Genomic DNA, 15,435 nt, shown 5'->3' with positions numbered 1-15,435 from the left:
GGGCCGGGGTCTCCCCGGGGGTGCACTCAGGGCTGGGGTCTCCCCCCGGATCTGGGGGTGCACTCAGGGCCGGGGTCTCCCCCCGGGGTTTGGGGGTGCACTCAGGGTTGGGGTCTCCCCCTGGGGGTGCACTCAGGGCCGGGGTCTCCCCCTGGGGGTGCACTCAGGGGTGGGGTCTCCCCCTGGGGGTGCACTCAGGGCTGGGGTCTCCCCCCGGGTTTGGGGGTGCACTCAGGGGTGGGGTCTCCCCCCGGGGTTTGGGGGTGCACTCAGGATTGGGGGGCTCCCCCGGGGGTGCACTCAGGGCCGGGGTCTCCCCCTGGGACCCCCATTCCCCCCCCCAGGGCTCGCCCCGTGGTTCACGTGTCCCGGAACGTGTCGCTGCTGCCGCCGCACATCGACCTGGAGCAGAGCAACTGTCGCGACCAGGAGGGCGTCTGGTGGGTGGCGCTGTGTCCCGTATCACCTCTGTGTCACCTCCGTGTCACCCCGTGTACCTCTGTGTCCCCCGTGTCACCCCGTGTCACCCTGTGTCACCCCGTGTACCTCTGTGTCACCCCGTGTCACCTCTGTGTCACCTCCGTGTCATCCCCGTGTCACCCCGTGTTACCCCGTGTCACCCCGTGTACCTCTGTGTCCCCTCCCTGTCCTCCCCCGTCCCCCTCCCGTGTCCCTCCTTGTGCCCCCGTGCCCTCCTCGTGTCCCCCCATGTCCCTCTCCCTGTCCCCTCCCTGTCCCCCCGCGTCACCCCTGTTGTCCCCATCGTGTCCCCTCCGTGTCCCCTCCCTGTGCCCTCCCTGTCCCCCCCGTGTCCTCCCCTTGTCCCACACCTTGTCCCCCCATGTGCCCCTCCCTGTCCCCTCCGTGTCCCCTCCCTGTCCTCCCCGTGTCCTCCCGTGTCCCCCCCTTTTCCCCCCCGTGTCCCCTCAGTGTTCCCCCCGTGTCCCCTCCCTGTCACCCTCGTGTCCCCCTCCCTGTCCCCTCCCTGTCCCCGTCACTGTCCCCCCCCGTCCCCCTCACTGTCCCCCCCTGTCACCCCCGTGTCCCTTCCCTGCCCCTCCGTGTCCCCCCTTTTTCCCCGCCGTGTCCCCCATCTGTCCCCTCCCTTTCCCTCCCTGTCCCCTCCCTGTCCCCTCCCTGTCCCCTCCTTGTCCATCCCCGTGTCTCCCCGTCACCCTCGTGTCCCCTCCCTGTCCTCCCCGTGTCCCCCCGTGTCCTCCTCGTGTCCCCCCCGTGTCCCCATGTCCCCCTCCCTGTCCGCCCCGTGTCCCTCCTTTTTCCCCCCTGTGTCCCCCTCCCTGTCCCCCGCCTTGTCCCCTCCCTGTCCTCCCCGTGTCCCCCGTGTCCCCTCCCTGTCCCTTCTCGTGTCCCCGCCGTGTCCCCCCCTTTTCCCCCGCGTGTCCCCCTCTGTCCATCCCCGTGTCTCCCCGTGTTCCCACCGTGTCCCCCCTTCTCCCCCGCGTGTCCCCCCCGTGTCCCCCCCCCGTCCCCTCCCTGTCCCCCCCCTGTCCCCCCCTGTCCCCCCCCGGGGTCCCCCCGGACCCCCCTGACCGCCCCCTCCCCAGCGTGGAGGTCCGAGCGTGTTTCAGCTACAGCGCGAGCCCGGAGAGCTACAGCCCGCGGCTGGGTGAGAGCGGGGGGACCCGGAGAGGGGAGGGGTCCCGAGATATGGGGGGGGGTCCCGAGACATGGGGAGGGGTTCCTGAGTCACGGGGAGGGACCCTGAATCGTGGGGACCCCGAGTTCTGGGGGGTTCCGAGTCGTGAGGGGTCCTCCAGTTCTGGGGGGTCCCGAATCGTGGGAGGGGTCCCTGAGTCAAGGGGGGGTCCCAAGTTCTGGGGGGTCCCGAGTTCTGGGGGGTCCCTGAGTCCTGGGGTCGCCGAGCTATGGGGGGGTTCCCCCTAGCCCTGAACTGCCCCCAATCCCTGAGCACCCCCAATCCCCAGGACCCCCCAATCCCCAGCACCCCCATCCTCTGAGGTTCCCCCCAACCCTGAACTGCCCCCCAATCCCTGAGCACCCCCAAACCCCAGCACCCCCAATTCCCAGGACCCCCAATCCCCAGCACCCCCCTCCCCTGGGGTGCCCCCCAACCCCCCAGTGTTGGAGCCCCCCATGACCCCCCGGTTCCCCCCGTTCCCCCCCTTACCCCCCGGTTCCCCCCCGGTTCCCCCGTTTTCCCGCAGAGCTGCAGTTCGTGCTGGAGGCGGACTCGGAGCGCCGGGCCCGGGCGCTGCCCCCGCGGGTCTCGTTCCTGGGCCGGGGTCCCGCGGATCCCGAGAACCGAATCTCGGGGAGCCTGGAGCTGCCCCGGCAGCGCGAGCGCCGCTGCGTGACGGCCACGTTCCGGCTGCACGTGCGTGCTTCGGCCTCGGCACCTTCCTCATCCTCATCCTCATCCTCAGCCTCCTTATCCTTACCTTCCTCATCCTCACCTTCCTCATCCTCATCCTCCTCATCCTTATCCTCACGTTCCGGCTGCACGTGCGTGCTTCGGCCTCGGCACCTTCCTCATCCTCATCCTCATCCTCAGCCTCCTTATCCTTACCTTCCTCATCCTCACCTTCCTCATCCTCATCCTCCTCATCCTTATCCTCACGTTCCGGCTGCACGTGCGTGCTTCGGCCTCGGCACCTTCCTCACCCTCATCCTCATCCTCACCTTCCTCAGCCTCACCTTCCTCATCCTTATCCTCACGTTCCGGCTGCACGTGCGTGCTTCGGCCTCGGCATCGGCCTCATCCTCGTCCTCACCCTGCTCATCCTCACCTTCCTCATCCTCACCCTCATCCTCACCTTCCTCATCTTCACCTTCCTCATCCTCGTCCTCACCCTCCTGTGCCTCACCTTCCTCTGCCTCAGCCTCTGCCTCAGCCTCACCTTCCTCCTCACCTTCCTCATCCTCACCCTCCTCACCCTCACCCTCACCTTCCTGATCTTCACCTTCCTCATCCTCATCCTCACCCTCCTCATCCTCACCCTCCTCATCCTCACCCTCCTCATCCTCACCCTTCTCATCCTCACCTTCCTCATCCTCCTCAACTTCAGCCTCACCTTCCTCATCCTCGCCTTCTTCGTCCTCACGCTCATCTTCCTCCTCTTCCTCTTCCTCACCTTCCTCGGCTTCATCCGCCTCTTGCTCAGCCTCCTCATCCTCATCTTCCTCACCATCAGCCCTGTCCTCATCTTCCTCACCCTCCTCTTCCTCATCCTCATCCTCATCCTCTTCCTCTTCCTCTTCCTCTTCCTCTTCCTCTTCCTCTTCCTCTTCCTCTTCCTCTTCCTCTTCCTCTTCCTCTTCCTCTTCCTCTTCCTCTTCCTCTTCCTCACCTTCCTCACCTTCCTCCTCCTCCTCCTCCTCACCCCTGTCCCCACCCCCCAGGTGTGCCAGCCCCTCCCGTGTCCCCGAGTGCCACCCTGACCTTCCTCCCCCCCTCCTCCTCCTCCCGTGCAGGACGACATCCGGGACAAGCTGCGCCCTGTCGCTGTCACCCTGTCCTACGCCATCGTGGGGACACGGGGGTGGCACCGGGCGGGCCGGGGGACAGCGCTGCCCCCGCTGTCACCTGCGCTCAGCCCGCGGCAGCCCAGCACGCACCGCGCCGAGGTGGGGACCGGTGTGTCACCTGTGTGTCACCTGTGTGTCACCTGTGTGTCACCTGTGTCACCTCCGTGTTATCTGTGCCACCTGTGTCATCTCTGTGTCACCTGTGTCACCTGTGTGTCACCCGTGTCATCTGTGTGTCACCTCCCTGTCACCTGTGTCACCTCCGTGTCACCTGTGTGTCACCTGTGTCACCTGTGTGTCACCTGTGTCACCTGTGTCACCTGTGTGTCACCTGTGTCATCTGTGTGTCACCTGTGTGTCACCTGTGTGTCACCTGTGTCACCTCCGTGTCCCCCTGTGTGTCATTAATGTCACCTGTGTGTCACCTGTGTCACCTCCGTGTCACCTCTGTGTCACCCCCGTGTCCCCTGTGTCACCTGTGTCACCCCTGTGTCACCTCCGTGTCACCTCTGTGTCACCTGTGTGTCACCTCTGTGTCACCTGTGTGTCACCTCTGTGTCACCTGTGTGTCACCTGTGTGTCCTGTGTGTCACCTGTGTCACCTGTGTCACCTGTGTGTCACCTGTGTGTGACCTGTGTGTGTCCTGTGTGTCACCTGTGTCACCCGTGTCACCTGTGTGTCACCTGTGTGTCACCTGTGTCACCTGTGTCACCTGTGTGACCTCTGTGTCACCTGTGTGTCACTTGTGTGTCACCTGTGTGTGACCTGTGTGTCACCCGTGTCACCTGTGTGTCACCTGTGTGTCACCTGTGTCACCTCCGTGTTATCTGTGTCACCTGTGTCATCTCTGTGTCACCTGTGTGACCTCTGTGTCACCTGTGTGTCACCTGTGTGTCACCTGTGTGACCTCTGTGTCACCTGTGTGTCACCTGTGTGTCATCTGTGTGTCACCTGTGTGTCACCTGTGTCACCTGTGTGTCACCTGTGTGTCACCTCTGTGTCACCTCTGTGTCCCCCCGTGTCACCCAGTGTCCCTCCCATCCCAGTTTGGGACACCGAGAGTGTCACCTGTGTCCCCCCCGTGTCCTCCTGTCTGTCTCTGTGTCCCCATCCCAGTTTGGGACACCGGGAGTGTCACCTGTGTCCCCCCCCGTGTCCCCTCACTGTCCCTCCCGTCCCAGTTTGGGCCACCTGGAGTGTCCCTCGTGTCCCTCGTGTCTCTCGTGTCCCCCCCGTGTCCCTCCCTTCCCCTCTGGGGACACCTGCAGTGTCCCCCTGCCATTCCCGGGGTGTCCCCGCACTGTCCCCGCACTGTCCCCGTGTCCCCCCAGGTGCATTTCCTGCGCCAGGGCTGCGGCGATGACAAAATCTGCCAGAGCCACCTGGAGCTGCGGCCGCGCTTCTGCGCCCGCCTGGGCGACAGCGACTTCGTGCCCCTGCCCAGGTGAGGGGACAGCGGCCACCGGGCTGTCCCCTGAGGTCACCGGGGATGTCCCCAGCGGTCACCGGGGCTGTCCCCAGAGGTCACCGGGGCTGTCCCCAGCACCCCGGGGGGCTGGGCTGGCACTGAGGGACCGGGGATGTCCCCAGGGCAGTGACAGGAGCGAGGGTGGCACTGCCACCTCACCCTGAGTCAGACCGGGGATGTCCCCAGGGCACAGGGGCGAGGGTGGCACTGTCACTGAGGGACCGGGGATGTCCCCAAGGGAGTCACAGTGACGAGGATGGCACTGCCACCTCTCTGTGAGTGCCCCGGGATGTCCCCAGGGTTGTCATGGTGGCACTGCCAGCTCTCTGTGAGGGACCGGGGATGTACCCAAGGGAGTCACAGGGACGAGGATGGCACTGCCACCTCTCTGTGAGTGACCCAGGATGTCCCTAAGGGTCTCACGGTGGCACTGTCCCCTCTCTGTGAGTGACCGGAGATGTCCCCAAGGGAGTCACAGTGACGAGGATGGCACTGCCACCTCTCTGTGAGTGACCCGGGATGTCCCCAAGGCTCTCACGGTGGCACTGTCCCCTCTCTGTGGGTGACCCGGCTCTCACGGTGACACTGTCCCCTCTCTGTGAGTGCCCCGGGATGTCCCCAAGAGTCTCACGGTGGCACTGTCCCCTCTCTGTGAGTGCCCCGGGATGTCCCCAAGGCTCTCACGGTGGCAGTGCCACCTCTCTGTGAGTGACTGGGGATGTCCCCAGGGTTGTCACAGTGGCACTGCCACCTCTCTGTGAGTGACCGGAGATGTCCCCAAGGGAGTCACAGTGACGAGGATGGCACTGCCACCACTCTGTGAGTGACCCAGGATGTCCCTAAGGGTCTCACGGTGGCACTGTCCCCTCTCTGTGGGTGACCCGGCTCTCACGGTGGCACTGTCCCCTCTCTGTGAGTGCCCCGGGATGTCCCCAAGGCTCTCACGGTGGCACTGCCACCTCTCTGTGAGTGCCCCGGCTCTCACGGTGACACTGTCCCCTCTCTGTGAGTGACCCGGGATGTCCCCAAGGCTCTCACGGTGGCACTGTCCCCTCTCTGTGAGTGCCCCGGGATGTCCCCAAGGCTCTCACGGTGGCACTGTCCCCTCTCTGTGGGTGACCCGGCTCTCACGGTGGCACTGCCAGCACTCTGTGAGTGACCCGGGATGTCCCCAGGGGAGTCACAGGGACGAGGATGGCACTGTCCCCTCTCTGTGAGTGACCCGGCTCTCACGGTGGCACTGCCACCTCTCTGTGAGTGCCCCGGGATGTCCCCAGGGTTGTCACAGTGGCACTGTCCCCTCTCTGTGAGTGCCCCGGGATGTCCCCGAGGCTCTCACGGTGGCACTGTCCCCTCTCTGTGAGTGCCCCGGGATGTCCCCAAGGCTCTCACGGTGGCACTGTCCCCTCTCTGTGAGTGCCCCGGGATGTCCCCAAGGCTCTCACGGTGGCACTGCCCGCAGGGACGAGGATGGCACCGCCATCTTCGCCATGAGCGAGCAGAAGGACGTGGCCCTGGAGGTGGCGGTGACCAACGAGCCCTCGGACCCCGCGCAGCCGCTGCGGGACGGGGACGATGCGCACCAGGCCCTGCTGGTGGCCGCGCTGCCACCCGAGCTGCCCTACGCTGCCCTGAGGGAGGACACGGCGGGGACAGGGGTCAGCGACAGGGGACATGGGGGATCGGGGGGGACAGGGGACAGGGGACAGGGGTCAGGGACAGAGACAGGGACACGGGACAGGGGACAGGGACAGGGACAGGGACACGGGACAGGGGACAGGGACACGGGACAGGGGTCAGCGACAGGGACAGGGAACACGGGACACGGGACAGGGACAGGGGACAGGGGGGACAGGGACAGGGGACAGGGACAGGGGACAGGGACAGGGGTCAGGGACAGGGGACACAGGGGACAGGGACAGGGGACAGGGGTCAGGGGACAGGGGACACAGGGGACAGGGGTCAGGGACAGGGGACAGGGGACAGGGGACAGGGGACAGGGACAGGGGACACGGGACAGGGGACAGGGGACAGGGGACAGGGGACAGGGGACAGGGGACACAGGGGACAGGGGTCAGGGACAGGGGACATGGGACAGGGGACAGGGGACAGGGGACACGGGACAGGGACAGGGACAGGGGACAGGGGACAGGGACAGGGGACAGGGGGGATCGGGGTTCGGGGACAGGGGACACGGGACAGGGGACACAGGGGGGACAGGGGTGAGGGACAGGGGACAGGGGACAGCGGGGACAGGGGTCAGGGACAGGGACAGGGACACGGGACAGGGACAGGGGACAGCGGGGACAGGGGACAGGGACAGGGGACAGGGGGGACAGGGACAGGGGACAGGGGGGACAGGGGTCAGGGACAGGGACAGGGACACGGGACAGGGACAGGGGACAGCGGGGACAGGGGACAGGGACAGGGGACAGGGGGGACAGGGACAGGGGACAGGGGGGACAGGGACAGGGGACAGGGACAGGGGTCAGGGGGGACAGGGGACACAGGGGACAGCGGGGACAGGGGTCAGGGACACGGGACAGGGACAGGGACAGGGACAGGGGACACGGGACAGGGACAGGGGACAGGGGACAGGGACAGGGAACACGGGACAGGGGTCAGGGACAGGGGACAGGGGACAAGGGACAGGGGTCAGGGACAGGGGACACAGGGGACAGGGGACAGGGACAGGGGACAGGGGACAGGGGGGATCGGGGTTCGGGGACAGGGACACTGGACAGGGGACACAGGGGGGACAGGGGGGACAGGGGGACAGCGGGACTCGGGGTGCAGGGACAGGGGACAGAGGGTGGGGACAGGAGGGGGACAGCGGGGGGATCGGGGTGAGGGACAGGGGACACGGGACAGGGGGACAGGGGATAGGGTGGGGACGGGAGGGGACAGAGGGGACAGGAGTGCGGGGACAAGGGACAGGGGAGCTCGGGATGCGGAGTGAGGGGACAGGGGACAGAGGGGACAGGGGGAACAGGGGTGCGAGGACAGAGGGGACAAGGGGAACGCGGGGACAGGGGGACAAGGGGGACGGGGGGACGGAAGGGGACAGAGGGGACAGCGGGGACAGGGGGGACGGGGGGAACAGGGGAGCTCGGGGTGCGGGGACAGGGGACAGGGGGCGGGGGACAGGGGGGACAGAGGGGACGGGAGAGGACATAGGGGACAGGGGGACAAAGGGACAGGGGGGACAGGGGGGCTCGGGGCTCGGGGACAGTGGGGACGGGGAAGATGGAATTGGAGGGTGGGGTCAGTCCTGGGGGTCACCCCGAGGTTCTGGGGACTCTGGGGTCACTCCGGGGGTCATTCTGTGGCTTCTGGGGTCTCTGGGGTCACCCCGGGGGTCACCCCGGGATTTTGGGGTCTCGGGGGGTCACTCCGGGGGTCACCCCGGGGTCTCTGGGGTCACTCCGGGGGTCACTCTGGGATTTTGGGGTCTCGGGGGTCACTCCGGGGGTCACCCCGGGATTTTGGGGTCTCGGGGGTCACTCCGGGGGTCACTCTGGGGTCACTCCGGGGGTCACCCCGGGGTCTCTGGGGTCACTCCGGGGGTCACTCCGGGATTTTGGGGTCTCTGGGGTCACTCTGGGGTTCTGGGGTCACTCCGGGGTCACTCCGGGGTCTCTGGGGTCTCGGGGGTCACTCCGGTGCCCGCAGGGGGGCTCAGCCCTGTCCCCCCCCCCATTTCCAGGTTCTGTGCTTGGCCAACCAGAACGGCTCCCGGGTGGAGTGCGAGCTGGGGAACCCCCTCAAACGCGGGGCCCAGGTGGGCGCAGCCCCCTCCCCAACCCCCCCCGACCCCTCCCCCGGCCCCCAGCCCCCCCCAGCGCTCACCCGCGCCCCCCCAGGTTCGCTTCTTCCTCATCCTCAGCACCTCGGGGGTCTCAATCCACACCACGGAGCTGGCGGTGCGGCTGGAGCTGTCCACGTGAGCGGGCGGGGGGCTGCGACCCCCGGGATGGGACCCTCGGGATGGGATGGGGACCCCCGGAGTGGGGATGGGACCCCCGGGATTGGGGATGGGACTTGAATTGGGGATGGGGACCCCCGGGAATGGGGATGGGACCCCCGGAATTGGGGATGGGAACCCCGGGATGGAGGATGGAGACCCTCAGAATTGGGGATGGAGACCCCCGGGGTTGGGGATGGGACCCCCGAGGTGGGGGTGGGACCCCCGGGATTGGGGATGGGACCCCCGGGATTGGGGATGAGACCCCCGGGATTGGGGATGGGACCGGGATTGGGGATGGGACCCCCGGAATTGGGGATGGAACCCCCGGGAATGGGGATGGAGACCCCTGGGGTGGGGATGGAGACCCCCGGAATTGGGGATGGGACCCCCGAGGTGAGGGTGGGACCAGGATTGGGGATGGACACCCCCGGGATTGGGGATGGAGACCCCCGGGAATGGGGATGGAGACCCTCAGAATTGGGGATGGAGACCCCCGGGAGTGGGAATGGAGACCCCCGGGATTGGGGATGGGACCCCCGGGGTGGGGATGGAGACCCCCGGGGGTGGGGATGGGACTGCAATTGGGGATGGAGACCCCCGGGATTGGGGATGGGACCCCCGGGATGGGGATGGGACCAGGAATGGGGATGGGACCCCCGGAATTGGGGTTGAGACCCCCGGGAATGGGGATGGAGACCCCTGGAATTGGGGATGGGACCCCCGGAATTGAGGATGGGACCCCCGGGGTGGGGATGGGACCCCCGGGAATGGGGATGGGACCCCCGGAATTGGGGATGGGACCCCCGGGGTGGGGATGGGATCCCCAGGGTGGGGATGGGACCAGGAATGGGGATGGAGACCCCTGGAATTGGGGATGGGACCCCCGGAATTGGGGATGGGACCCCCGGGGTGGGGATGGGACCCCCGGAATTGAGGATGGGACCGGGATTGGGGATGAGACCCCCAGGATTTGGGGGCCAAAACCCGGGGATGCTGAGGGTGAGAGCCCCGGGGGATTTGGGGTTTGGAATCCCAGGGGATTTGGGGTTTGGAACCCCCAGGATTTGGGGTTTGGAGCCCCCAGGATTTGGGGTTTGGAGCCCCCTGGATTTGGGGTTTGGAGCCCCCAGGATTTGGGGTCAGAACCCCGGGGGATTTGGGGTTTGGAGCTCCCAGGATTTGGGGTTTGGAACCCCCAGGATTTGGGGTTTGGAGACCCCTGGATTTGGGGTTTGGAATCCCAGGGGATTTGGGGTTTGGAGCCCCCAGGATTTGGGGTTTGGAGCTCCCAGGATTTGGGGTTTGGAGACCCCAGGATTTGGGGTTTGGAATCTCAGGGGATTTGGGGTTTGGAGCCCCCAGGATTTGGGGTTTGGAGCCCCCAGGATTTGGGGTTTGGAGCCCCCAGGATTTGGGGTTTGGAATCCCAGGGGATTTGGGGTTTGGAGCCCCCAGGATTTGGGGTTTGGAACCCCCAGGATTTGGGGTTTGGAATCCCAGGGGATTTGGGGTTTGGAGCCCCCAGGATTTGGGGTTTGGAACCCCCAGGATTTGGGGTTTGGAATCCCAGGGGAATTTTGGGGTCAGACCCCCCAGATTTTGGGAACCAGAGCCCTGCAGGATTTGGGGGCCAAACCCGGGTAGTTTTAGAGTCCGGCCCCCAAAATTTAGGACCGGGGGCTGCAATTTGGGGATCCAACCCCACACACGTGTCCTTGGGGTTTTTTTTGGGGGGAGATTTCACCCCCGACCCCAAAAATTCCCCCCCAGAACCAGCGAGCAGCCGGGGCTGGAGCCCGTGGTGGTCCGAGCGCGAGTGGTCATCGAGCTGCCCCTGGCCGTGACGGGGTCAGCGGGGACGGAGTTTTGGGGACGGGGTTTGGGGTTTGGGGTTTTAGGGACGGGGTTTGGGGTTTTGGGGCTTTGGGGACGGGGCTTTGGGGTTTTGAGGCTTTGGGATGAGTGGGGACGGGTTTTAGGGTTTTGGGGTCTTGGGGACGGGTTTTGGGGCTTTGGGGTGAGTGGCAACGGGGTTTGGGGTTTTGGGGCTTTGGGATGAGTGGGGACGGGATTTTGGGGTTTTGGGGTGAGTGGGGGGCTCTTTTGGGGTTTTGGAGACTGGTCTTTGGGTGAATGGGGACGGGCTTTGGGGTTTTGGGGTTTTGGGGACGGGCTTTGGGGTTTGGGGTTTTGGGGGACGGGGTTTTGGGGTTTTGGGGTTTTGGGGACGGGCTTTGGGGTTTGGGGTTTTGGGGACGGGGTTTGGGGCTTTGGGGTTTTGAGTTGAGTGGGGACAGGGCTCGGGGTTTTAGGGTTTTAGGGTTTTGGGGACGGGGCTTTGGGGTGAGTGAGGACGGGGCTTTGGGGTTTTGGGGACGGGGTTTGGGGTGTTGGGATGAGTGGGGCCGGGGTTTGGGGCTTTGGGGTTTTGGGATTTTGGGGTTTTGGGGTGAGTGGGGACGGGCTTTGGGGTTTTGGGGACGGGTTTTTGGGGTTTGGGGTGAGCGGGGCCGAGGCTTGGGGTTTTGGCGTTTTGGGGTGAGTGGGGACGGGGCTTTGGGCTTTTGGGGACGGACTTTGGGGTTTTGGGGTGAGTGGGGGACGCTTTTGGGGTGAGCGGGGACGGGGTTTGGGGTTTTGGGGAAGGGGTTTTGGGGCTTTGGGATGAGTGGGGACGGGCTTTGGGGTTTGGGGTTTTGGGGACGGGGTTTGGGGCTTTGGGGTTTTGAGTTGAGTGGGGACAGGGCTCGGGGTTTTAGGGTTTTAGGGTTTTGGGGACGGGGCTTTGGGGTGAGTGAGGACGGGGCTTTGGGGTTTTGGGGTTTTGGGGACGGGGTTTTGGGTGTTGGGATGAGTGGGGCCGGGGTTTGGGGCTTTGGGGTTTTGGGATTTTGGGGTGAGTGAGGACGGGGCTTTGGGGTTTTGGGGACGGACTTTGGGGTTTTGGGGTGAGTGGGGGACGCTTTTGGGGTGAGCGGGGACGGGGTTTGGGGTTTTGGGGAAGGGGTTTTGGGGCTTTGGGATGAGTGGGGACGGGCTTTGGGGTTTGGGGTTTTGGGGTTTGGGGTCTTGGGGTTTTGGGGTTTTGGCGTAAGTGAGGACGGGACTTTGGGGTTTTGGGGTGAGCGGGGACGGGGTTTGGGGGTTTTGGGGACGGGATTTGGGGTTTTGGGGTTTGGGGTGAGTGGAGACGGGGTTTTGGAGTTTTGGGGTTTTGGGGACGGCGCTTTGGCGTTTTGGGGACGGGGTTTGGGGTTTTGGGGTGAGTGGGGAAGGGGCTTAGGTTGACTGGGGACGGGGGCTTGGGGTTTTGGGGTTTTGGGGACGGGGTTTGGGGTTTTGGGGCTTTGGAATGAGTGGGGACGGGGCTTTGGGGTTTTGGGGTGAGTGGGGACGGGCTTTGGGGTTTTGGGGTGAGTGGGGACGGGTTTTGGGGTTTTGGGGTTCTGGGGACGGGGTTTGGGGTTTTGGGGCTTTGGGATGAGTGGGGACGGGGCTTTGGGGTTTTGGGGAACGGGATTTTGGGGTTTTGGGGTGAGTGGGGACGGGCTTTGGGGTTTTGGGGTGAATGGGGACGGGCTTTGGGGTTTTGAGGACGGACTTTGGGGCTTTGGGGTGAGTGGGGACGGGGTTTGGGGTTTTGGGGTTTTGGGGACGGGGTTTGGGATTTTGAGGACGGGCTTTGAGGTTTTGGGGTTTTGGGGACGGGGTTTTGGGGTTTTGGGGTTTTGGGGTGAGTGGGGACGGAATTTTGGGGTTTTGGGGGGCGCTTTTGGGGCCGGGGATCCCCCTGACAGCAGCGCTGTCCCCGCAGCCTGGCCGTGCCCCCCCGGCTGTTTTTTGGGGGGCAGGTGCGGGGGGAGAGCGCCATGAGGAGGGAGAGCCAGGTGGGCAGCGCCGTCCGCTTCGAGGTCACGGTGAGAGACCCCCGGGACCGGACCCCAAATAGGGACCCCAAACAGGGACACCAAAATAGAGACCCCCGGGACCGGGACCCCAAAACAGGGACCCCAAATAGGGACCCCAAACAGGGACCCCAAAACAGGGACACCAAATAGGGACACCAAAACTGAGACCCCCGAAATCGGGACCCCAAAATAAAGACTCCAAAACAGGGACCCCAAAACTGAGACACCCAATAGAGACCCCAAAATAGGGACCCCAAAATAGAGAACCCAGGAATCGGGATACCAAAACAGGAACCCCAAATCAGGGACCCAAAACAGGGACCCCCGGGACCGGAACCCTAAAACAGGGACTCCAAACAGAGACCCCAAAATAGGGACCCCAAAATACGGACACCAAAATAGAGACCCGAAAACAGAGACCCCAAACAGAGACCCCCCCGAAACCGGGACCCCAAACAGGGACTCCAAAATAAATACCCCAAACAGAGACCCCAAAACAGGGACTCCAAACAGACACCCCAATCAGAGACCCCAAAACAGCGACTCCAAAATAGAGACCCCAAACAGAGACCCCAAACAGAGACCCTCCGAAATCGGGACCCCAAACAGGGACCTCAAAACTGAGACCCCCGGGACCAGGACCCCAAAACAGGACCCCAAACAGGGACCTCAAAATAGAGACCACAAATAGGGACCCCAAACACGGACCCCAAACAGGGACCCCAAAACGGGGAGGGGGTGCGGGACCCCCGGGGGTTCGGTCTGGCTGAGCCCCGAGCGCTTTGGGGTTCGTGGGGGGATTTGGGGTGGGGAGAAAATGAGGGGGGGCTGGTTTTGGGGTGGGGGCTCCATACAGGGACTGTTTTTGGGGTCAGGGCTGTAATTTTAGGGACAGAGCTGTAATTTCGGGGCAGGGGCTGTTTTTGGGGTCGGGGCTGTAATTTTGGGGTCAGGACTGTAATTTTTAGGGACAGAGCTGTAATTTCGGGGTCGGGGTTCCATACAGGGACTCTTTTTGGGGTCAGGGCTATAATTTTAGGGTCAGGGTTATAATTTTGAGGCCAGGGCTGTAATTTTGGGGTCGGGGCCTCCCCTCGGCCGTCCCTGACCATCGGGGGGTCCCCTCTCTGTCCCCCCCCAGGTGTCACAGCGGGGTCCGGTGCTCAGGACCCCCGGCTCGGCCGCGCTGACCCTGCAGTGGCCGCTGGAGCTGCCCAACGGGAAGTGGCTCCTGTACCCCCTGAGCCTGGAGCTGGGGACCCCCCCCCTGCCCTGCAGCCCCCCGGCCAACCCCCTGCGCCTCGCCCTGGTCAGAACTGGGGGGGACCGGGGGGTCCTGGGGGGTCCTGGGGTGGTCAAAGGGGGTCCTGGGGTGGCCAGGGGTGGGCAAAAGGGTCCTGGGGGTGGCCAGAGGCGTCCAGGGGTGACCAGAGGGGTTCAGGGGTGTCCAGGGGTAACCAGAGGTGTCCAGGGGGTGGTCAGGGGGGTGTTCAGGGGTGACCAGAGGTGGCCAAAGGGGTCCTGGGGGTGGCCAGAGGTGGCCAAAGGGGTCCAGAGGTGTCCAGGGGTTGTCCAAAGGTGGTCAGAGGTGTCCAGGGGGTGCCCAGAGGAGTTCAAGGGTGGCCAGGGGTGTCCAGAAGTGTCCAGAGGTGTCCAGAGGTGTCCAGGGGTGACCAGAGGGGTTCAGGGGTGTCCAGGGGGTGCCCAGGGGTGGCCAAAGGGGTCCTGGGGGTGGCCAGAGGTGGCCAAAGGTGTCCCGGGGTGTCCAGGGGTGTCCAGGGGGTGTCCAGAGGTGGCCAAAAGGGTCCTGGGAGTGACCAGAGGTGTCCAGAGGTGTCCAGGGGGTGCCCGGAGGGGCTCAAGGGTGGCCAGGGGTGACCAGAGGGGTTCAGGGGTGTCCAGGGGGTGCCCAGGGGTGGCCAAAGGGGTCCTGGGGGTGACCAGAGGTGTCCAGAGGTGACCAGAGGTGGCCAGAGGTGTCCAGAGGTGTCCAGGGAGTGTCCAGGGGTGCCCAGAGGTGGCCAAAGGGGTCCTGGGGGGGGTCCAAAGGTGTCCAGGGGTAACCAGAGGGTGCCCAGGAGTGACCAGAGGGGTTCAGGGGTGTCCACGGGTGGCCAAAGGGGGTTCTGGGGGTGGCCAGAGGTGTCCAGAGGTGCCCAGGGGTGGCCGGGGGGGTGTCCAGGGGTGACCAGAGGTGTCCAGGGGGTGTCCAGAGGTGTCCAAAGAGGTCCTGGGAGTGCCCAGGGGGGGCCAAAACGGTCCTGGGGGTGTCCGGAGGTGGCCAAAGGTGTCCAGAGGTGTCCAGGGGGTACTCGGAGGGGTTCAGGGGTGACCAGAGGCGTCCAGGGGTGTCCAGGGGTGGCCAAAGGGGTTCTGGGGGTGGCCAGGAGTCCTTGGAGTGTTGTCCAGGGGGTGTCCAAAGGTGTCCAGAGGGGTTCAGGGGTGACCAGAGGGGTTCAAGGGTGGCCAGGGGTGACCAGAGTTGTCCAGGGGTGTCCAGAGGGTGTCCAGAGGGTGTCTAGGGGTGACCAGAGGGGTTCAGAGGTATCCAGAGGTGGCCAAAGGGGTCCTGGGGGTGTCCAAA

The 15,435-nt window shown here is 65.0% G+C and overlaps 1 protein-coding gene across 1 annotated transcript in view; it reads left to right on the top strand.

Annotated features, from left to right (window-relative positions):
- ITGA7 (integrin subunit alpha 7) overlaps positions 1-15,435 on the top strand; it is a 37,402-nt gene that overhangs the window by 16,981 nt on the left and 4,986 nt on the right. Inside the window, exons 11-21 of the mRNA XM_033083098.2 lie at positions 345-440; positions 1,566-1,627; positions 2,187-2,356; positions 3,454-3,606; positions 4,840-4,952; positions 6,439-6,634; positions 8,683-8,757; positions 8,840-8,919; positions 10,714-10,791; positions 12,758-12,860; positions 13,993-14,160. Of these exons, the coding sequence (XP_032938989.1) occupies positions 345-440; positions 1,566-1,627; positions 2,187-2,356; positions 3,454-3,606; positions 4,840-4,952; positions 6,439-6,634; positions 8,683-8,757; positions 8,840-8,919; positions 10,714-10,791; positions 12,758-12,860; positions 13,993-14,160 (1,294 nt within the window). The remainder of the gene's footprint in view (positions 1-344; positions 441-1,565; positions 1,628-2,186; positions 2,357-3,453; positions 3,607-4,839; positions 4,953-6,438; positions 6,635-8,682; positions 8,758-8,839; positions 8,920-10,713; positions 10,792-12,757; positions 12,861-13,992; positions 14,161-15,435) is intronic.

Source organism: Catharus ustulatus, chromosome 31, assembly GCF_009819885.2.
Source record: "Catharus ustulatus isolate bCatUst1 chromosome 31, bCatUst1.pri.v2, whole genome shotgun sequence".
Lineage (NCBI taxonomy): Eukaryota > Metazoa > Chordata > Aves > Passeriformes > Turdidae > Catharus > Catharus ustulatus.
The sequence above is the reverse complement of the archived record's forward strand: the minus strand, read 5'-3'. Positions and strand labels throughout refer to the sequence as shown.